At 40.7% G+C, this 25,134-nt stretch overlaps 1 protein-coding gene across 1 annotated transcript in view; it reads left to right on the top strand.

Moving 5' to 3' along the window:
• LOC145390952 (uncharacterized) overlaps positions 1 to 25,134 on the top strand; it is a 239,409-nt gene that overhangs the window by 190,959 nt on the left and 23,316 nt on the right. Inside the window, exons 3-4 of the mRNA XM_080265689.1 lie at positions 23,740 to 23,975; positions 24,225 to 24,353. Coding sequence (XP_080121815.1) covers positions 23,740 to 23,975; positions 24,225 to 24,353 — 365 coding nt within the window. The remainder of the gene's footprint in view (positions 1 to 23,739; positions 23,976 to 24,224; positions 24,354 to 25,134) is intronic.

Below are 25,134 nucleotides of genomic sequence, written 5' to 3'. Positions count from 1 at the left end.
AGCTTCAGGGCAAAGAAAAAATTAAACAATCTGTACACTACACATTTCCTAGGCGTTCTGTAGATTACAGAGTTCGTTTTAGGCAATGTATGAAACGAGCAAACTGCAGCAAACAACTAAGCTCCTCACCACTATCAGCCGAGTGCTAGTTGTTTGTTCTAAACTTTCAGTTAAATAGAACTTAAATAGGAAACCTAACCTAACCAAACCTAACCTAACCCAGCCTAACCTAACCTAATCTCAATGTTAGTTGTTTGTTCAAAACATTCAGTTAAATAGAACTTAAATAGAAAACCTAGCCTAACCAAATCTAACCTTAGTTAACTCAACCTAACCTAACCTAATCTCTGTTCTATCTGTCCTAACCTAATTTAACCTAACTTGTTATTAACTGCCGCGTAACGAGATCGTATCGTACAATATTTGATCTGGCACAGGATTATTCATTATCCCCACCAAGGAGATAATGTTTTCGTCGTCGTTTATTTATTTATTTATTTGTTAACAGTTTAACTCGAAAAATTATGGACAGAATTTGATGATATTTTCAGGAGAGCCACGCAAAGTCTCTCTATTTCGACAAATTGGTGAACAAATTTGCTGACGCAAAATCTCGGAAAAAGTACTTCCGATGAAGTTTGTCGAGACGTTATGTGAAACCTGTGGCAGTTGTACTGTGAATGTTATATTATGGTTAGCTGTATTGCTTCTGTATTATAAAATAAATGCCATAGGTATATTTTTTATTATTATTATTATTCTCTCTCTCTCTCTCTCTCTCTCTCTCTCTCTCTCTCTCTCTCTCTCTCTCTCTCTCTCATTTTATCTTCTCTTCCTCCTTCCTCCTTCCTTTCTCGACATTTCTATACTTCCTCTCCTTTAACAATCGTCCAATTCTCCATCTCGTCTTATCATCATATTTATTCGTTCCCGGCAGCTGTCTTTTGCGAATTGTCTTGGTTATGTGTTTGTGTGTGTGTGTGTGTGTGTGTGTGTGTGTGTGTGTGTGTGTGTGTGTGTGTGTGTGATACTGTCTTTGTTTACCTGTTTGCTTGTTTCTATGTTTCTTCTTCTTTCCTTCTGTATGTATGTTCACACCTATGTTACTATAGCCCATTCAAGATAGTCTGGGTAAATTTATGGACACTTGTATGGCAACATCGTCAATTTGCCTGCTGATTGGCTGTCACTCGTTAATTCATCACCGATACTTTCGGCTTTATTTTGGTATTTTATATGTTGCATTTCTTTATAGCTATATAGCATTGGCATATAAAGAAGCAATCAATATACCCAGCTAATGATGTTGCCATATAGGTGTCCATGCGTTTACCCAGACGATATTGAACTTGCTTTGCATCAGGAGAACTGTCCTAGAAGATGTACAGATTCATAGTTTTATTAGGGGGGGCCCCGAGTATAGGTTTCGGGAAGGCGGGGGGAGCCACAACACCTTGCTACCACGAAGGAGAAAAGATACGGAGCATTAACTCTTATGGGCGAAAACGAGACCCGTTTAATGAGCTGGCTTGGTCAACAGATGGCATTGTGGTCGCCGGTGTGTCGTCTGATTGTTTACATAAGTTGACAGGCAGGATGCGATGGGGAATGGCGGTACAAATAAACATGGCTACAAACGCTGGACACTGTTGAGTTGTTTGTGGGAAACACCGACGAACTGGAACTAACCTACGGTTTCATTTCTTCCCAGATGACAGAAAGAGGTGAGTAAAACAGATGTGACAAACTATTATGCACAAATAAGTATATTGCGGTCATAAATGTAGGTGCAAATTGGGAAGACACATCAGCTGAAACTGGTCCTCGGCACGTACGTCTAAGATAAAAATCTGTAGGGAATACTATGCTTCATTACACATATGATAAAGGATACGTTGGACATTGATATGGGACAAGTGAACTTGCTGAAGTAATACCGCTACATTCGCAACGTAGGATATAATTTACCGGCCCTCACTCGATCAATATTTATTGACAATATTCATATATTTTTCCGTATTAATGATCCTGTGATAATGACAGTGAAGATATGCCCCATCCATTATTAAAGGCTGTTACTCATATACCGATAACGGGAAATTACTTCTACATGCAGGTAGGAACCATGTAATGAAATACAAATTTTCCTAAACCACATGAGGTACTGTACAGTTGGCCGCACTCCCGATTTCCCTGAACTTCACCCATAGTCAACGATGTGGCACCGCTGTATTTGTTTGGATCTTTGGACACGTAGAGCAGCAGTATGAAGCGCTGGGACCTCGCAATAGTGAACTGGCACAGACAGTGAGTAACGGAATTCTCCTCTCAGCGTGTGTGCATTGTCGAACCTATGTATCAGTTAAATAGTGATAAGGATTAGGATATAACTGGACCCTGTATCGGGTGTCTAGTTTGGTGGGGAGGAAAGGTGGCTAGTGGGGGAGGGGTGGGAATGGACGGGGGAGGGTCGGGCTCTCCTGTTTCGTGCTGAGCCGTATGCTGAGTCGTAAGCTGGAACCCAATACTTTACAGGAAACGAGCGAGACGACAAACATTCACATGGTTAGGGGCACACACACACGGCATGCTTTCACCTTTGTATGGAGAGCTAAATAATATATGTTTTACTTGGATAAAACGCTACATAGTGATACATAAAACACAGCAGACCTCAGTTTGTTAAGTGTTAGACTTATCATGTGATGTGGCGTATGGCTGGTGCGGGGGAGGTGGAGGCTGATTTTATGAGGCCACTTGGCTTGACCCGTCACCACAATTACACTATTTTAGTCAATAACAATGAAAATGACTATTGAAAACCAACTATTCCTGATGTTACTATACGGAATGTAAACACGTTCATAAATAAAAACTTGTGTAGTTTTATAAGCACGTTAGTATGCCTACATCGTAGTTGCACTGTGTGCATACCCAACAGAATACCTTCATAGGTGATAGCATGGTGCCAAAATGCTGCTCCCTGTTATGTCTACCAGGAATACCATCATATGACTTATGCTGTGGCAGTATATTCATCTTGGTCAGCATCTTCTGTGTGCCACCTGAATTTTGTAATGAAACAGCAGGATATGTTTCCGTAGTTATTCTCCATTCTTAATTGATTCCAATTTAGTGATGTGCGACTCTTACATTTGTGGTGGTTTATTTGGTGGTGTATTACATAAACAGATTCATACGATAGTTGCTGGTGAACCTTCTTCCCGAAACCCTTTGCCAAGCTACCGAGGGGTGGGAGAGCCTACCCCTCCCCCCTCCTCCCTTCATCCCACCTCTAGCCATACCTCCTCCTCACCAAACTAGACACCCGATACAGGGTCCAGTTATATCCTAATGCTTATCGCTATTCAACTGACACATACTGTAGGTTCGATAATGCACAGACGCTGAAAGGAAAATTCCATTACTCACTGTCCGTGCCACGTCACTACATATTACGAGGTCCCAGCACTTCATACTGCTACGTGTCCAAAGATCCAAACAAATACAGTGGTGCCACATCGCTGACTATGGGTGAAGTTCGGGGAACGCGGGAGTGCGGCCAACTGTACTTACACGAGAGAGAGAGAGAGAGAGAGAGAGAGAGAGAGAGAGAGAGAGGATATCCAGAGAAAAAGAAGCACGAAATAGCCATCCACAGGGAAAAGGAAACACGAGATTGCCCAAGCTCATGGGATATTTCGTGTTTCCTTTTTCCCTGTGGATATTAGCATATTTATGAAATGCGTGTTATTGATTTATTCAGAGATAGATATACTGTACACAGATAGATAGATGCAGATACAGACAGACAGATAGTTGATGAACAGAGAGATAGGCATCTAACAGGTAGGTAAAACTGTACAGTAGATGTATCTATTTATTAATATACATATGTATTCCATTACGTGCATTATTGGACAACTTGATCTGACTCAAGTTCTTTGGTTTCCTGTACGGTACATTAACGTTGACAAACCAACATATTTTAACATGTTTTATATGACCATTATCTTGTACACCGGTTATATTCGTCTTCCAGTGTAAATGTCATTACCTTTTGCATGCATAATGGTATTGTAAAAACTGCCATTTATGTCACACACTTGGTAATTGTCCTGCATGTTTGTATTGTAGTAGTTTAGGCATTTGCAAATTGTACTATTGTTTGAAGGCTATATAATGGTTATGAATTACTTAAAAACTTTCCCATATGTTGCTTGTTTTCATGGCATATTCTCGAAACTGTTATGTAATATGACATACATTTATCTCCAGCTTCATAAACATGTAAGATACACTTTTTTTTTTTTTTTTAATGGTATGTTTCAAACAGGGGGAGGGGGGGTATTCTTTTGCCAACATATCCGCAGGTATGTGGTAGGCGAACGTGCGTCTGAAAACAATGGACTTTTTTTTTCTTTTAATTAAATCACCATGATACTTATGATTAACAGACCAAAAACAACAAACGTCTATGGGTTTCTTTTTCCCGTCTGAATGTTTTCGGGATAATAATGTAAGCTAACATGTATGTGGTTAGCTGTCCTACCCAGTACCCAAAAAATCCACTATAATATTCTTGTTTGTATTATCAATACATCCATTATATTCCGAGCCGCAGACTTTTATCCTTGGAAAGAATCTTTGTGTCAAAATACAGTATTTGGTACACTGTTCGCCGTTCATCACCAACATGGTATCGGTGGTGAAGGATGCTCATGTACCATATAATTATCTATTGATAAAATTAGTTTCACATGGTAGGCGTGTATAGTCCCGATTCATAATCTAACCATAGTCTACCCTAAAACCGTTTTCTTTTGTTCCCGTTCTCCCTTAACTGGCTTGTGCACTAGATGGCGAGAAGGTTAGGGTCTAAGTCTACTATGGTCCTTTCGCAGCAAGAAGTCCGTTCAGGGTGTGGCAGAAGTTAGACTTTCCCCGAGTGCGACGTTGCCAATTTGACCACCAATTATCGGATTATCACTACCTACTCCCATCCCACCTGTTTCTGCCCCCCTCTCTCTCTCTCTCCCAGTATATATATATATATATATTTTCAACTTTTTTCCACAGCACCTATGAGGTAAACATCTAGGCGCGTTTTATTTTTAAGAGGTTTCCCCTGTAGGCCTAATCCTCTCTCTGACCCTGGGTCCCTCGCTGACCTCGGTGTGGCAACATGGGAAAAAAGCCCTGCCGCGTGTCATAGAATTCATTCAAATCGTTGTTATAATTCAAAAAATTGATACTCAGTGTACTATATAGCTTCCTTTATTATATACAGAATATAAAAAACAATTTCAAATAGCACATAGATAGGAAATAAGAGAGAGAGAGGCATGTACTACGGTTGATTTGGCAGCATCGCTAGAGGTGATTCACCAAGTGGGCCCCACCCTGAACGGACTTCTTGCGGTGAAAGGACCATAATACCAAGTCGGATCACTTCCATCTAAAACAGGTCCAAGCAGGCACTGGGGGCAGAGCATCGGAGTGACATCAGCTGGCATGAAACCCAAGTTCAGTTGATGCCTGACTGTGGTGGTGAGTGGATGGATGCTGCACTCTCCAGATCATGACACATTTTCAGTCCGAAGTGAGGGAAGGGACTGAACTATGTGAGGGAACGTATGGGGGTGTGATGGAAGGCGTAGAGGTTTGAGGGAACCTACTGCTACATTATGCGGTTAATTGAGTCTGCACTTCTTCCCCTTCTTCGTTTTCCCTTATTATAAATGTTTAATTTGAGTCTGCCCTTTTATACTTTTTCTGTTACTTAAGCAAACTGACGTCACACACAAGCCACGCCTCCCTGCTCCCTGAGGGAAAGTGAACCGACTTGGTATTAGTAGACTTAGGTTAGAGTCTCGCAGTTTTAACGTTGAGTCGTTACTCCGTATCTTTTCTCCTCCATGCCTTGCTACGGCTGTGACTGCAGAACAGAATCGGCAATCATGTTTCTTTTGCGCCATTTAAATTTAAGGCTGGTGAAGAAACGGTGATCTAAGAAATCTCACAGGCACAATTCCTTCAGTGGCTGTAATCATACCATAAAATGGTCATTTTTCATAGTAATTCTTTAGTAGTGTAAAGCTATCATATATGTAGCTAGTATTTTAGAAAGCTTATGTCATAACTGTTTGTAAGAGATATGTACAAAATAATAGAATAAGCACAAACATGCGTTGTTTCATGCCCAGGAAGGACGGATGTAGTTCGCCTGAGAGAAACATTAGCATTAAAAAACTTCAGATATGTCAAGTGACTCTGATACTGCTAAGAATTTAATTTAAGCTCATACCAGGCAATTTTGTTCAGTCAAGAGCTAGTGGGTTATGCACTTTCACCAAACTATCAGTGATTTATCTTTGGGTCATTGGCATCAAATATTTTCATATCAGTCTTCTCATTTCTGTTTTGTAGTTTAATGGCCAGACAGATTATATTCCTCTTGCAACTACTTATCATACTCAGGAAGTGTACGCGACAGACCACTGACTTTACTTCAAAATTTTAAATAAATTTACTTACAGAAATATTGAGAGGTGAATGCGGACATCCATGAAAAAATATTAGTGAATGACCCTGTTAGGTTCTATCATGCTTTAAATTAATATCATTATGTGTTTATTAATTAACCAATAAATTTGGTTCTTCTGCATTGTTACAAATTTGGAAGCTTAAAGTGAAGAAGTGAAGTATGAATTTCATGTGAAGCTCGTAGTCAGTACTGATGGAGTGTGTGGTCATTGGTGGTGATGGTTGTGGTGAAGGTAGTGTATCTTGGGTGTTCGTCTGGTCCTGCTCTTCCCACCTGCTCCATGACCAGCACCACCACAGCCACTGTACATCCACACCCCAACACCACAAACATGCCCTGAAAATGGGCAACAGGACACATACTGTAAGTAAGGGCTGCTAGTGCTACACGGCAACCTAGGGTCAGTGAGAGTGACCTTGATAGCCCAGTCTGCCTTACAGCCACCCTCCACCCTCACCCAACCTACACGGCCACGACTGGGAATCCTGGACGCCTTCGTGTGGACGGAAGGTTCCAATTTCGTCCCTGAACATTTTGACGAGAGTTCCTCAGGGATACAGCCTGCCTTCACTCTTGACTAGGATGCTAAGTGTGTGGACTTCCTTTTGGCCTTCCTCGATGACGAAGTCATGCAGCACGTATGTGATGAGACAAACAGGTACGAGTCACAACATGCTGCAAGTGGTGCAGGTGCAGCGAAGATGCAACAGTGGACCGTGCTGGGAGTGCTGGAGCTGTATGTGTTCTTCGCCCTCATGCTTCACATGCCACATTCAAAGAAGCATGAGTTGGAAGATTACTGTTCCATGGACCCCTTACTACCCTCACCCACCTTCAAGATGTACATGGCCAGAGATCGTTTCTGGAACATCATGAGAAACCTGCACTTCGCCAGCAACGATGTACCTTCCCAGACTGATCCACTCTGGAAGATCCGGGAGATTCTGAGCAGAATGGAGGAAAAGTTTATGTCATTCTTCCACCCATTTCAGAAGGTTGTCATAGACGAATCCTTGGTTTTGTTCAGAGGACGTCTTAGGTTTGTACAGTACATTCCAAACAAATGTCATCGCTTTGGAATCAAGTTCTTTGTACTGTGCGACTGTAAGATGGGGTATATGCTTGACTTCATCATCTATTCAGCCAGCACTGTCGATCTGGACAGAACACACCCCCTTGGCTTCTCAGGCTGTGCAGTAAAAGTGTTGCTTGAAAGGTATTATGGTGGGAATCATGTGCTGTATACTGACAACTACTATACAGCACCGAAACTTGCTCAATACCTTTCATTGTAACCTTATGTACATTGGTGAACATAAATTGGCACCAGGAGCCAAGGGAAACCGTCTACCAGGGAGTGAGGGGACCGAGCGCGATCTGATGGGAGTGGGGTACCTCATCCCCAGATGGCATCCCCAAAAGGACACCCTGTGATACGAAAGTTTGTTCCCACCAGTGCAAAGTTCCCCTTCCCCAACACCCCCCAGCCCAGACACGCTGCTTGGCGCAACGCAGCCGGGCAGGCGAGAGGAGAGGGTAATGGAGGGAAGGTAGGGAGGGGAGTCAAGAATGGGGAAAAATGGCTAAATTGTCAACAATGGATGGGAGTACAGATGACATTAGGAGCACTGACTATTGTTGGACATTGGCAGTACTGATAGATGATACAAGCCACCACTTGTAAGCCCAGGAGAATTCAAAATAACACAGAATCACAAAAGTGACGCCTTGTGGTATGATCCATTGCACCCGAGCGTCACGAAAGTGATGCCCCGCGGTTAAGGGGTTAAGCGTGTCACTTAATCCCTAGGTAGGATTTAGTTTATTGATGTTAACAGAATATTGTCCGTTAGTTGATAAAGAAGAGGACTACGGTATTACAGTATGTGTCCTGTTGCCCATTTTCAGGGCATGTTTGTGATGTTGGGGTGTGGGTGTACAGTGGCTGTGGTGGTGCTGGTCATGGAGCAGATATGTGGTGGAGCCAGGTGGGAAGAGCAGGACCAGACAGACACCCAAGATACACTACCTTCACCACAACCATCACCACCAATGACCACGCACTCCATCAGTACTGACTACGAGCTTCACATGAAATTCATACTTCACTTCTTCACTTTAAGCTTCCAAATTTGTAACAAAGCAGAAGAACCAAATTTATTGGTTAATTAATAAATACATAATGATATTAATTTAAAGCATGATAGAACCTAACAGGGTCATTCACTAATATTTTTTCATGGATGCCTGCATTCATCTCTCAATATTTCTGTAAGAAAATTTATTTAAAATTTTGAAGTAAAGTCAGTGGTCTGTCGCATACACTTCCTGAATATGATAAGTAGTTGCAAGAGGAGTATAATCTGTCTGACCATTAAACTACAAAACAGAAATGAGAAGACTGATATGAAAATATTTGATGCCAATGACCCAAAGATAAAATTACTGATAGTTCGGTGAAAGTGCATAACCCACTAGCTCTTGACTGAACAAAATTGCCTGGTATGAGCTTAAATTAAATTCTTAGCAGTATCAGAGTCACTTGACATATCTGAAGTTTTTGAATGCTAATGTTTCTCTCAGGCGAACTATATCCATCCTTCCTGGGCATGAAACAATGCATGTTTGTGCTTATTCTATTATTTTGTACATATCTCTTACAAATAGTTATCACATAAGCTTTCTAAAATACTGGCTACATATATGATAGCTTTACACTACTAAAGAATTACTATGAAAAATGACCATTTTATGGTATGATTACAGCCACTGAAGGAATTGTGCTTGTGAGATATCTTAGATCACCTTTTCTTCACCAGCCTTACATTTAAATGGCGCAAAAGAAACATGATTACCGATTCTGTTCTGCAGTCACAGCTGTAGCAAGGTATGGAGGAGAAAAGATACGGAGTAACGACTCAACGTTAAAACTGCGAGACTCTAACCTAAGTCTACTAATACCAAGTCGGTTCACTTTCCCTCAGGGAGCAGGGAGGCGTGGCTTGTGTGTGACATCACTTTGCTAAAGTAACAGAAAATGTATAAAAGTGCAGACTCAAATTAAACATTTATAATAAGGGAAAACAAAGAAGGGGAAGAAGTGCGGACTCGTTTAACCGTATAATGTAGCAGTAGGTTCCCTCAAACCTCTACGCCTTCCATCACACCCCCATACATTCCCTCACATAGTTCAGTCCCTTCCCTCACTTCGGACTGAAAATGTGTCATGATCTGGAGAGTGCAGCATCCATCCACTCACCACCACAGTCAGGCATCAACTGAACTTGGGTTTCATGCCAGCTGATGTCACTCCGATGCTCTGCCCCCTGCGCCAGCTTGGACCTGTTTTAGATGGAAGTTATCCGACTTGGTATTATGGTCCTTTCACCGCAAGAAGTCCGTTCAGGGTGGGGCCCACCTGGTGAATCACCTCTAGCGATGCTGCCAAATCAACCGTAGTACATGCCTCTCTCTCTCTTATTTCCTATCTATGTGCTATTTGAAATTGTTTTTTATATTCTGTATATAATAAAGGAAGCTATATAGTCCACTGAGTATCAATTTTTAGAATTATAACAACGATTTGAATGAATTCTATGACACGCGGCAGGGCTTTTTTCCCATGTTGCCACGCCGAGGTCAGCGAGGGACCCAGGGTCAGAGAGAGGAAGAGGCCTACAGGGGAAACCTCTTAAAAATAAAATGCGCCTAGATGTTTACCTCATAGGTGCTGTGTAAAAAAGTTGAAAAAATATATATATATATATATATATATATATATATATATATATATATAAATAAATACATATTTTTTTATATATATATACATACATATATTTTTATATATATATATATTGAGAGAGAGAGAGAGAGAGAGAGAGAGAGAGAGAGAGAGAGAGAGGGGGAGAAACAGGTGGGATGGGAGTAGGTAGTGATAATCCGATAATTGGTGGTCAAATTGGCACCGTCGCACTCGGGGAAAGTCCAACTTCTGCCACACCCTGAACGGACTTCTTGCTGCGAAAGGACCATAGTAGACTTAGACCCTAACCTTCTCGTCATCTAGTGCACAAGCCAGTTAAGGGAGAACGGGAATAAAAGAAAACGGTTTTAGGGTAGACTGTGGTTAGATTATGAATCGGGACTATACACGCCTACCATGTGAAACTAATTTTATCAATAGATAATTATATGGTACATGAGCATCCTTCACCACTGATACCATGTTGGTGATGAACGGCGAACAGTGTACCAAATATTGTATTTTGACACAAAGATTCTTTCCAGTGATAAAAGTCTGCGGCTCGGAATATAATGGATGTATTAATAATACAAACAAGAATATTATAGTGGATTTATTGGGTAATGGGTAGGACAGCTAGCCACATACATGTTAGCTTACATTATTATCCCGAAAACATTCAGACGGGAAACAGAAACTCATAGCCGTTTGTTGTTTTTGCTCTGTGAATCATAAGTATCATAGTGATTTAAGAAAAAAAAAAAAAAAGTCCATTGTTTTCAGACGCACGTTCATCTACCATATACCTGTGGATATGTTGGCAAAAGAATACCCCCCCTCCCCCTTTTTGAAACATACCATTAAAAAAAAAACAGTGTATCTTAAATGTTTATGAAGCTGGAGATAAATGTATGTCATATTACATAACAGTTTCGAGAATATACCATGAAAACAAGCAACATATGGGAAAGTTTTTAAGTAATTCATAACCATTATATAGCCTTCAAACAATAATACAATTTGCAAATGCCTAAACTACTACAATACAAACATGCAGGACAATTACCAAGTGTGTGACATAAATGGCAGTTTTTACAATACCATTATGCATGCAAAAGGTAATGACATTTACACTGGAAGACGAATATAACCGGTGTACAAGATAATGGTCATATAAAACATGTTAAAATATGTTGGTTTGTCAACGTTAATGTACCGTACAGGAAACCAAAGAACTTGAGTCAGATCAAGTTGTCCAATAATGCACGTAATGGAATACATGTGTATATTAATAAATAGATACATCTACTGTACAGTTTTACCTACCTGTTAGATGCCTATCTCTCTGTTCATCAACTATCTATCTGTCTGTATCTGCATCTATCTATCTGTGTACAGTATATCTATCTCTGAATAAGTCAATAACACGCATTTCATAAATATGAAAATATCCACAGGGAAACAGGAAACACGAAATACCCCATGAGCTTGGGCAATCTCGTGTTTCCTTTTCCCTGTGGATGGCTATTTCGTGCGTCTTTTTCTCTGGATATCCTCTCTCTCTCTCTCTCTCTCTCTCTCTCTCTCTCTCTCTCTCTCTCTCTCTCTCTCTCGTGTAAGTACAGTTGGCCGCACTCCCGCGTTCCCTGAACTTCACCCATAGTCAGCGATGTGGCACCACTGTATTTGTTTGGATCTTTGGACACGTAGCAGTATGAAGTGCTGGGACCTCGTAATATGTAGTGACGTGGCACGGACAGTGAGTAATGGAATTTTCCTTTCAGCGTCTGTGCATTATCGAACCTATGTGTCAGTTGAATAGCGATAAGCATTAGGATATAACTGGACCCTGTATCGGGTGTCTAGTTTGGTGAGGAGGAGGTATGGCTAGAGGTGGGGTGAAGGGAGGAGGGGGGAGGGGTAGGTTCTCCCACTCTCGGTAGCTTGGCAAAGGGTTTCGGGAAGAAGGTTCACCAGCAACTATCGTATGAATCTGGTTATGTAATACACCACCAAATAAACCACCACAAATGTAAGAGTCGCACATCACTATATTGGAATCAATTAAGAATGGAGAATAACTACGGAAACATATCCTGCTGTTTCATTGCAAAATTCAGGTGGCACACAGAAGGTGCTGACCAAGATGAATATACTGCCACAGCATAAGTCATATGATGGTATTCCTGGTAGACATAACAGGGAGCAGCATTTTGGCACCATGCTATCACCTATGAAGGTATTATGTTGGGTATGCACACAGTGCAACTACGATGTAGGCATACTAACGTGATTATAAAACTACACAAGTTTTTATTTATGAACGTGTCTACATTCCGTATAATAACATCAGGAATAGTTGGTGTTCAATAGTCATTTTCATTGTTATTGACTAAAATAGTATAATTGTGGTGACGGGTCAAGCCAAGTGGCCTCATGAAATCAGCCTCCACCTCCCCCGCACCAGCCATACGCCACATCACATGATAAGTCTAACACTTAACAAACTGAGGTCTGCTGTGTTTTATGTATCACTATGTAGCGTTTTATCCAAGTAATACATGTATTATTTAGCTCTCCATACAAAGGTGAAAGCATGCCGTGTGTGTGTGCCCCTAACCATGTGAATGTTTGTCGTCTCGCTCGTTTCCTGTAAAGTATTGGGTTCCAGCTTACGACTCAGCATACGGCTCATCACGAAACAGGAGAGCCCGACCCTCCCCCGTCCATTCCCACCCCTCCACCACTAGCCACCTTTCCTCCCCACCAAACTAGACACCCGATACAGGGTCCAGTTATATCCTATTCCTTATCACTATTTAACTGATACATAGGTTCGACAATGCACACACGCTGAGAGGAGAATTCCGTTACTCACTGTCTGTGCCAGTTCACTATTGCGAGGTCCCAGCGCTTCATACTGCTGCTCTACATGTCCAAAGATCCAAACAAATACAGCGGTGCCACATCGTTGACTATGGGTGAAGTTCAGGGAAATCGGGAGTGCGGCCAACTGTACAGTACCTCATGTGGTTTAGGAAATTTTGTATATCATTACATGGTTCCTACCTGCATGTAGAAGTAATTTCCCGTTATCGGTATATGAGTAACAGCCTTTAATAATGGATGGGGCATATCTTCACTGTCATTATCACAGGATCATTAATACGGAAAAAAAATATGAATATTGTCAATAAATATTGATCGAGTGAGGGCCGGTAAATTATATCCTACGTTGCGAACGTAGCGGTATTACTTCAGCAAGTTCACTTGTCCCATATCGATGTCCAACGTATCCTTTATCATATGTGTAATGAAGCATAGTATTCCCTACAGATTTTTATCTTAGACGTACGTGCCGAGGACCAGTTTCAGCTGATGTGTCTTCCCAATTTGCACCTACATTTATGACCGCAATATACTTATTTGTGCATAATAGTTTGTCACATCTGTTTTACTCACCTCTTTCTGTCCTCTGGGAAGAAATGAAACCGTAGGTTAGTGTCCAGTTCGTCGGTTTTTCCCACAAACAACGCAACAGTGTCCAGCGTTTGTAGCCATGTTTATTTGTACCGCCATTCCCCATCGCATCCTGCCTGTCAACTTATGTAAACAATCAGACGACACACCGGCGACCACAATGCCATCTGTTGACCAAGCCAGCTCATTAAACGGGTCTCGTTTTCGCCCATAAGAGTTAATGCTCCATATCTTTTCTCCTTCGTGGTAGCAAGGTGTTGTGGCTCCCCCCGCCTCCCCGAAACCTTTACTCGGGGCCCCCGTAATAAAACGATGAATCTGTACATCTTCTAGGACAGTTCTCCTGATGCAAAGCAAGTTCAATATCGTCTGGGTAAACGCATCGACACCTATATGGCAACATCATTAGCTGGGTATATTGATTGCTTCTTTATATGCCAATGCTATATAGCTATAAAGAAATGCAACATATAAAATACCAAAATAAAGCCGAAAGTATCGGTGATGAATTAACGAGTGACAGCCAATCAGCAGGCAAATTGACTATGTTGCCATACAAGTGTCCATAAATTTACCCAGACTATCTTGAATGGGCTATAGTAACATAGGTGTGAACATTCATACAGAAGGAAAGAAGAAGAAACATAGAAACAAGCAAACAGGTAAACAAAGACAGTATCTCACACACACACACACCACACACACACACACACACACACACACACACACACACAAACACAAACACACACACACACATAACCAAGACAATTCGCAAATGACAGCTGCCGGGAACGAATAAATATGATGATAAGACGAGATGGAGAATTGGACGATTGTTAAAGGAAAGGAAGTATAGAAATGTCGAGAAAGGAAGGAGGAAGGAGGAAGAGAAGATAAAATTAGAGAGAGAGAGAGAGAGAGAGAGAGAGAGAGAGAATAATAATAATAAAAAATATACCTATGGCATTTATTTTATAATACAGAAGCAATACAGCTATCCATAATATAACATTGACAGTACAACTGCCACAGGTTTCACATAACGTCTCGACAAACTTCATCGGAAGTACTTTTTCCGAGATTTTGCGTCAGCAAATTTGTTCACCAATTTGTCGAAGTAGAGAGACTTTGCGTGGCTCTCCTGAAAATATCATCAAAATCTGTCCATAATTTTTCGAGTTAAACTGTTAACAAATAAATAAATAAATAAACGACGACGAAAACATTATCTCCTTGGTGGGGATAATGAATAATCCTGTGCCAGATCAAATATTGTACGATACCATCTCGTTACGCGGCAGTTAATAACAAGTTAGGTTAGATTAGGTTAGGACAGATAGAACAGAGATTAGGTTAGGTTAGGTTGAGTTAGCTAAGGTTAGATTTGGTTAGGCTAGGTTTTCTATTTAAGTTATATTTAACTGAATGTTTTGAACAAACAACTAACACTGAGATTAGGTTAGGTTTGGCTGGGTTAGGTTAGGTTTGGTTAGGTTAGGTTTCCTATTTAAGTTCTATTTAACTGAAAGTTTAGAACAAACAACTAACACTCGGCTAATAGTGGTGAGGAGCTTAGTTGTTTGCTGCAGTTTGCTCGTTTCATACATTGCCTAAAACGAACTCTGTAATCTACAGAACGCCTAGGAAATGTGTAGTGTACAGATTGTTTAATTTTTTCTTTGCCCTGAAGCTTAGGCAGATATAACACCTAGGTATTCTATACAGTGGCGTAACTGAGACTTCATTCATGGGGGGCGGGAGCCAAGGTGGAGCCAGTCCTTCATCTGGAAGGGCCATGGTAGATGGTATTTTGGGGATTTTCTTAGAATCACGCATGATTTTCTTCACGAAATTTTAAGCAAATACACACATAAAAGCTTCCACAATGCAGTATTACGACAAGGTAAATAAGTATAATATCGGCTGTGAAGAAAAAAGATGCAGACAAATGTTCATTCCGTAAAAAACAGTGAAAGAAGTTGTATACGACCTTCATAGATTTGGAGAAGGCATATGACATGGTGGATAGACATGGATTGTGGAAAGTATTAAGGATATATTGAGTAGATGGGGAGTTGTTGAATGCTGTGAAGAGTATGTATGAGGGTGCTAAGGCTGGAGTGCGTGTGGATAGTGAACTAAGTGATTTTTTCTATTTGAAGGTTGGGCTCAAACAGGGATGTGTCATGTCTCCATGGTTGTTCATCTGTATATGGATGGGGTTATAAAAGAGATACAAGGTAGGGTAGTGGATGTTGGAGTGGCCCTAATGAGAGAGGGCAGTGTTTGGAAACTCCCTATACTGTTGTTTGCAGATGGTACTGTGTTGTTAAGTGAAGACGAAGGGGAGCTGCAAGGCTTGATGGATGAGTTTGGGAGAGTGTGTAAGAAACGGAATCTAAAGATGAATGTAGGGAAGAGTAAAGTTATGGTCTTCGAGAGAAGTTAAGTCAGTGAATGTACAGTGAGGTTGGATGAGGAGGAAATGGAAAATGTATGTCTAAGTACTTGGGTAGTGTGATGAGTAAGGATGGAAGATTGGAGGGTGAAGTGTTTGAAAGGGTACAACAAGGAAGAAAGGTTGCTGGTTGCTTGAAAGCAGTGATAAGAAACAGGGAAGTGAGCATGGAAGTGAAAAAGTTACAACATGACAGTATTGTGATACCAACTCTAATGTATGGACGTGAAGCTTGAACCTTGCTGGAGGGACACAAGTCAAGAGTGAGAGCAGTGGAAATAAGCTATTTGAGAGGAGCATGTGGAGTCACATGCAGAGACAGACTGACAAATGAGGAAGTGAAGGAACGTTGTGGTGTGGATGTGGATGTGAGAGGAAGCGTTTGGAGGAACACACCTAGGCGGTTTGGTCATGTGGAGAGGATGGAGAGTGAAAGACTGACGAGGAGGGTGTACGTTGGTGAGGTGGAGGGGTAGAGAGGGAGGGGGAGACCAAGGATGAGATGGAAGAATGGAGTAGAGAGGTATATGAGAGGGGGGGGGGTGAGCTGGGAGCAGGGCAGTGAAATGGCGAGGGACAGGGCGATATGGAGGCGATTTGTTTGTGGCCAACTCGCATGGGATTAAAGCGTCTGGCAATAGATAGATAGATTGTAATATATAGCACCAAACTTTGAATGCAATTTGTGACACAATAAAGAATTGAATAAACTATTCATTATATAGTGCTGTACATGTGAACACCATAAACATAATGTCAGAGACACAGTCAATATTATAAGAGAAGAAAAATTAACTCTTAGAAAAAAAAAGTCAGAAAGGTCATGCCACCCATTAGGCACTGGTCATAATCATCCCCAGGAACTTTTTATCGTGGCTGAACTTTTACCGGTCCCTTTCACTCTAGCTGAGTCACCTGTATGTATGGCTGTTTATGTAATGCTGAGTGGTGGGCACTATGTTTTCACTAATGCCACTTTCATCAGTATCAGGGTGTGGGTGATTATTATGGAAATTTTATCAGGAGTCTTTCAGGACTACTCCATTTCACACAGTTATTATTTACCACAAAATGTTCTGTTGTGGCAGAACTTATGCGCCGTCCATAAAAAGAAGCCATGGTTAAGTTTCTCTGTAGCCTACATTGCTATATTTACATAACTACATCCCACTATCCTCGTCTAAATTATCAATGGACATTGCTGCAAACTTTCAGTCACCTGAGACACCTATAATCACTTATTTTCTTAAAAGAAAAAAAGAAAAAAAAAGCGATATTAGTAAAGGTTACGCCACCCACTTAGCACTAGAGACGAATGTCACGAGAGAACTGAGATGTTTTAGCAAAAGTGATGCCAAATTGCTATCAGCAGAAACACTTTTGCGCTTCAACCATCTGGTCAGTACTGGCTGATTTTGAATGAAATAATGCCAGAATATTGCCAAAATGTGGTTGATAGTTTTCCATGAATATGTGATGGCCAAATGTTGCTCAAAAAAGCCAAATGCCAACCGGCAACCACATGACAAGCATTGGTCGCTGCTGGCCGCCAAGGTGGGAGTCATTCAACTCATTTTCGACGATTTTGAAAAATTCGAGTACGATTTTTTTTTTTTTTTTTTTGCTATATTTCAAAGTCGTGAAGACAACGTGCACACAAACATAACTTCCGCCCTTCCTGTTTACCGTTTGGTGGGGCCCCCTAAGGGGGCCCCTGGTAGGGGGCCCCGCTTAAAGCCGGGCCAACCCCGGCCGGGGGGTACGGGGAGCAGTATCTACGACTCTGTCTGCATTTTAATAATCTGGTGAAAGAGACTGATGAAACGGATGTGCACTGAGTGGTGTGGTGTGAGGGGAGGGGGAGATGTTCATTAATGTGGTATGAGGGGAGGTGGAGGTGTTCAGTGATTGATGTGATAAGAGGGGAGAGGGAGGTGTTCACTGATTGGTGTGGTGTGAGGGAAGGGGTCGGTATAGACTGGGTGCCAGTGGTTATAAAAGGGCTGCAGGAGACACGCAACCTTCAGTGTTCATCTCCTGTTCCGGGCTGTAAGAGCACTATTTTGGCCACATTTGACTCTATACCTTTACCGTGAGTCATGTGGCACTGTGTTGTTGTCAGATTTGTGCACTCTGCTGTTGTCAGTCATGGCAACTTATCACTACATACTTACACACTTTGTTGTTGCTCATGAAGTTGTCGGCGTGTATGAATAACCTATGCGACAATATACAGCTGTATCGTTTTAAAGTTTAGTTTCCAAATGTGTATTTTTAAACTCATTTCTCACTAAATATCTCTTGGTCAACAGGAAATTAGCAAAAAAAAATTCCTGACTAGTGGCAACGGTATTTTTTGTTTTAAGACTGGTTTAGGGCATTTTTATGTCCCTTTCGGACTTGTTTTAATTGTTTTAAGACCCATTTTTGTTTTCACACGCTTCATTTTGGGGAGAACAATCTTTTATTGCTTTACACTTACTTTTCTTGTTTCAACATTGTTTGTTGTTGAATAACCTGTTTGTTTAATAAGGACTTTTTTTTTTTTTAGTTTTTATTGTTCTTCAGACATATTTTTCCTGCTTAGGCAGTTGGTGGGGACAGTTCATTTCTCCAAAGAGTAAATGATTGTTGTGGTACCCGTGGACCATTTTTCCTTCATAACCCGGAACACAGAGCCTGAAAGTGTGTGATAAAGCAGCCCAGTCGTGCCAGCTAACTTGTCTCTAAGTACCAACCTGTCTCCTGCTTAGATATTTGTTCCTGTTGCTTGGAGGTTTGTTTCTGTTGCTCTGGGTTTATCCTGTTGTTTAGATTTTTTTTCTGTTGCTTGGCGGTTTGTTTCTGTTACATAGAGATTTGTTTCTGTTGCTTAGAGATTTGTTTCTGTTGCTTTGAGGTTTGTCTCTCTTAGAAATTTAATTCTGTTGCTCTGATGTTTGTTTCCGTTGGTTAGTTTTTTTTCGGTTACTTAAAGAAGTGTTTTTGTTGCTTAAAGACCTGTATAAGGACTTGTTACTGTTGTTTCTTGACCATTTTTGCTCCAGTATTGTTGTTTATAACCAACTGCTCCTTCTTGCTCATTCTTCATCAACCTGTTATACTTTCCCACACTTCTCATGGGGTGGAGAGATTACTAGGTTGCTTCGTGGGTCTTTTTCGGGATATCAAGCAGAGAACCAGTGAAGATCTAGGCACAATCCATCCTAGGCAGGCTTCAAGTTATGGTCTATATGGCATACTTTTTTTCATTCTTTCTTTCTTTTTTGTGTGTGTGGATACACCTCATTACAGCAAATATATTATGGATTCGAAAAACTGCAGGGCAGTGTCTATACACAAAATTTACTGCCAGTATCCAAACATGCCTCCAAATATCCAGAGACACGTCGAGACTTTTATATGTTTTCCCCTACAGTCAGAAGGTATTTAACTCAGAAGAGGTTTCTCGAACTGAATGAGGTTTATCAATAGCCTTCATCAAACAATGTACATATATAATGAATAAAAATAATCCAGTAGAAACCCTAGTGTACTGTAGTGAAAGTCCCTAAGGCGAAGGGCTTAAACAAAAGGAACTACAAATTGTACGTCCTTCACTTGATGCAAAGTAACCAGGAGGACAAAGTTCTATTTTATATTTGATTGCTAAATATCTCTCTTAGACAGAACATGGAAACACAGCTGCCCTCACGCCCAACCACCCTGACAGAACGCAGCAACTTCATCTTGTTGTGGATGGGGGGCCTGTCAGCTCGTGCCATAGCTTGTGTAACCGGGTCCAGCGTCACAACTGTCTGCAGGTGGCTCAGGCGGTGGAAGCAGGAGGGACACGTTGAGAACAGGCGTAGCACCGGTCGACCTAGTAAAAGGAAACATTGCAAAGCAATTTACAGCCGTATTAAAGCGTTCCTTCTCATTGCATTGCACCCTAAGTTATACTTATCTGAAATGAATCTCAGAGCAATACAAACAGATATCCATTATCATTATGGGTATACTAAATATCCAGATCTGTACAGATATTACTGAGTTTCACGTAAACGCAAAGTTGAAGTACTCATAATCAACTTCATTCAAAGTAACTTTGCAAACTCCTTCAGTTTTGAAACATTCTCTGCAACCAATCAGATGCCACACAGACAGGCTCTTGATATATGACAGCCGAGTGAACTGGTTCTATGTATCAAGATTATGAACTGCCAACACATAACGTGCCATAGTTTCGTTATCGTTCGTAGAAAAAATCTAGCAAGAGCCAAGGAAAAGATAAAGTTCCCTTTCATGAAAATTCACCTGCGTCTCCCTTATAAACGGGCAAAAACAGAAAAGTGCTAAATATTGTTTTTGTTAGCCAAAGCTGAGCAGAGAAAACAGCTGACTGAAGTGAGGTAAGAGATGTGAGATCTCATTTGTGCTCTCAGTTAAATGAGCTCTCAACTAAATGAGCATTTACATCCCAAAGCTACCATTATGTTGAGATTTTCAAAATACCGCGTATTTAGTAAGTACATGGCATAATACTTTCAATAGGCAGTTAAGTCTTATTTTATACTGAAAAACTATTGTCTGTCTCTTTCAGAACGATAATGTATGTTGTCCTAGGTTACGAAAGTTATGAACAATCTGTATTTCATGTCATACCAAACGTTCTTGTATTAGGCGTTTCCCTCCTCGGAAAATTGGTATTATAGGCTTCAGACTTGCTTGTGCTTTTTCGTAAGGTGATCAAGTATTTTTTGCACTTGGCTAGAATGTTTAACAACGCTCCCTCATCTCCATCATAATTATTTTAAAGGTTTCCACTGACGAAAATGATGTGATGTAAACGAAATTAATGGAATTAATACGTATTTCTAAATAGTGTAAGTATTTTTGTTACATAATGGTATATGAGTAACATACATTGGTATATAAATTAATGTGTAATGAATAATAAAAATGCAACGCTGAATAAAGTCCACTTTCCTTTGAATATCATGTCATGAAGGTTATCAGACAGTCTGACGTATGTCTTGGTAACAGTGTTTGAAAGATGAGGGAAATCTGAGTTTCGTATGATAATATTGTGGTTTTAGATACACAGGTACTGTACTTGTGGAAGAAACTAGGTAACACTCCTCGTCCAGGAAATGTACATCAGCGCGGAAAATATAAGGATGAACATGCGTTAACCACAGATTGATTTTGATTTCTGGTTTGTTGATCAGGATTTAACTTCACTAGCTTATGATCAACTCTATCTCCTAACTGGGATTACCTTTTGTAGCTTATATTAAAATTTTTCCCCTATCTCGTGTTTTTTTCTGAAAAACAAATCTTTAAGTTATGAGAGAAAAATTATGAAAATCTTTTTTTCTTTTTTCTTTTTTTTCAAAGAACGGATAAAGAAAGAAGAGTGCTGAATTATGTCTCTTATTCCCAATGCAAAATATATACCTTTAGTTACGAGGAGGAGCAGATTTACAGTTTCTTAATGGCCTAAGGAGTGTTATGGTTGAGGTTTGTTTAGAAAGGCGGAGGCATGTCATAGTGGTCGTAACATATTTTTGACAGTGGTGGAGGCATTACGTAGCTGTCGTGAAGTGTGGTGGTGGCAGAGGTGTGCTGTAGTGGTCGTGACCTGTGGTGGTTGCGGAGGTGTGCGGTGGTGGTCGTGACGTGTGGTGGTAGCGGAGGTGTGCGGTGGTGGTAGCGACGTGTTTCAGTGGTGGTGGGGGTGGCATGATGTCGGCTGCTGCGGGGATTCTGTGGCTCGGCCTGGGGGTCACTTGTCTCCTGATCCATGCCCGCCTACATCACATCACAGGCACGTAGACTGCAGTAAAGAGAAAGTGGTAGGCTTGTTTCATTTTGATCTAGGCTATTATATGTGCATCACCAAACATCACCAAGTTATTTCGTTGTATTTAATTATTTCATTTGCTCCTCTTTTACGATAGGAAAAAAAGAGGCACACAGAATTCCGATTAATGATGGGTTATCGGATATTTCAAGCCACTGCAGCCCTGGGGAGCTATGATCTTTTGAAGGTTTGCTTAGCCATAACGACACAGCTATTCGTAGTTAGAGTTTTTAATTTAACTGAACTATAATATAAAACGAAAATAAACTATGCAACCGAACCTCGCCAATTTGTATTCACTGATTGACTGAACATGAATCTCTCCGTCCTTTTCACTGTGTTACTTTTAGTATAATATTTTGGCTACCGGCAGTTTTAGGTAGCAGAGAGAAGACATTGGTAGATGAAGGGTTGATTTTGGTGCATATTGCCAAATAAATACTCCAGCACTAGTACTAAAAACAATACTGTACAAGTGTGCTCTTATCCACCCTCGTATTTGTCAGACATGACCATAGCATCAATGGACAGCCGCCTATCACTGGATGACATGTTGGCTGCAGAGCGGTGTTCTCACTTTTCTGTCCTACTGCTAACATATGGCTCCCCATGGGCGATCTCCATGACGCAAGTAAGTAAGCAAAACAATTATGTAAAAACTATTTAGAGCTGCAACAGAAGAGCCTGATAGGGTCAAGTTAAACATTAGGTCAGTTCTTACTTTACTGTACGATACAAGTAATTCACATTTTTGGCTTTAACCTCATGTGCAACTGAATGAACTAGATAAGCCAAATTCTGCCCAAAGTTAATCAAAATTGTAATACTTGCGGCTAATATGTTTAATTTATTGCTTTAGTTTTCCTTATTGTTGCTTCAATTGTGAAAAATAGGAAAGATTTATCATTAAGCGATCTCTTTCAGGACCTAGCACACTTACATGCTCCTTGGGGAGTCGGAGTGTTTGAGGTGAATACTAGTGAACAAAACACCACCGTGACATACGAACAGCTCTCACAGAGTATAGCTAAAGCTCGACAGGTATGTGGCCACGGCATGTAAATGAATTAGGGTGAAGAAATTGATGTCTGGAGACTATAATTCATAATTCTTTGAAAATATTCACAGATGAAAACACACGACTGAATTATATTATTCCTATAGACGTCTTTCGGTTCCCTTTATCCGGCTTTAGCCGGCATGAAAAACAGAAAAAACGTCATCAGGCTGAAGGAACCAGACATAAAACAGTTTAGTTCATTAAGCACTCCTATGTGTTAGCACTGTGTAATCGGAAGTATACTTGACCCACAACCGAGAGATCCCTGTTTCAGTTCCTGAACCACCGACGAGAACTTAGGGCGAGGACACACCTGCCAAAAGCCAGGACTGTACAGAATATTCCTTGGGTGTAAATCGTACTCAGCGGGGGTATTACGGTCCTTTCGTTGTCAGATGATTACTCATGTCGGCACCATTAGTTTCGTGATAATGTTCTTCTTGGCATTAGGTTCCTGATATTTATGTTGGGCACGATTACTTTTATGATATTATTCGTGTTTGCTCCGTTAGGTTCGTGATATTTTTTATGTCAGCATCATTAGGTTTGTGAAAAATTTATGTTGGTACTATTAGTTTTGTGATATTATTCATGTTGGTACCATTAGCTGTGTGATGAGTTGTGGTGCGTGACGATGGTTGTGGTGAGCGATGACCCAGCCTTCCTCGCCGCCTTCGCTGAGTCCTCCTTCAAGAGCCACCTCCTGTTGGTACAGAAAACAAAGCTGCTCGTATTCACTCGCATCCCGCTCCACCAACTCCAGACCCTTCCCCACCTTCACAGGACTCTCTCACGAACCACTTCTCTCGTTGCTGTTGTTGACGATACCTTGCCAGTCTTCAGGTAACGAATATTATCCAAAGACATTTGCCAACGTAATTACTGCTCCATTTTAATTACTGAGACTGTAAACAATGAACTTTGAAACCAAGTGAAATGGTCAGAGTCTTTCAAGTTTTTCACATTATTAATTAACATCGTCATGAATAACTGACCTTGTTATCCTATTTGTTGCAACCGTACAAGAACACAAAATAAATAGTCGATAATTCTGAGTTTTAATTAATGGACGGATTGTTTTTTCATCAACAGAACCAAAGTGTTCTCATGGCTGCCGTTCACCGACCCAGAATCTCGGCCATTACAAGTAGCATCATGGACTATCGATGAACGTCTAACTTTCATCCATCCACCAGATCTTTTCCCCAAGAAATTCTTGCGGTAAATTTTGTGTCGACAACGTTCCTGTAAGATATTGCTAAGCAATGACACACTGAGCTGGATACATGAGAGATCTTGCATGGTAACATATATTGTTATTATTAATGCATTCCCGCAAATAACCAACTTGCACACTACGTAAGAGATGGTGTAAGATGTCATGATTCCTACAAGAGAAGAGACGAGAAATATGTAAATAAATATTCTGACTGGACGAAATTACTAGAATGGGACTAATATTACCTGAATTCGTGTATCTGGACCTAATTGACACTGAACCAACGTGAGCGACATAAATGACCTTGATGGACTGAAGTGTGCTTGAATATACAATAACTCTTTTTTTTTTTTTACCGTAATTATGATCAGTTTTTCTACCTTTTGCATCTTTTTTCACATTGGTCAGTGGTAGAAAAAGACAATACTACAGCTCTACATCCTTCCCATAACATCTCTTCATGACTAGCATCATATTCGAGTGTTGATCTTTTTTTATAACGCAGGATTCAAGATGAGCATATGAGAGTTCTAGGACAAGTTAGAGCAAAATAAGTAGAGATAATAACTTACCTAATTGTATCTAAACAGCTTTCTCGAATCTAAATTAACTTACCTGAGCCTGAACATTAATCACTCTGAACGATCTGAATGGCCTTAGGTTATGCCACCATTACGCAACAACATGGACGATCACCGTGGTTGTTTTCTTTAACTGAACAAAGTTAGCACAATAGATACTGGAAAACAAAAGCTTATAATGTCCAGGTTCTGTTTTTTGTGT

The sequence above is a fragment of the Coenobita brevimanus genome, chromosome 16, assembly GCF_032717465.1.
Source record: "Coenobita brevimanus isolate Jiangsu-jjx chromosome 16, ASM3271746v2, whole genome shotgun sequence".
Taxonomy (NCBI): domain Eukaryota; kingdom Metazoa; phylum Arthropoda; class Malacostraca; order Decapoda; family Coenobitidae; genus Coenobita; species Coenobita brevimanus.
Note: the sequence above shows the minus strand (reverse complement) of the source record. Positions and strands in the feature narration are given on the sequence as shown.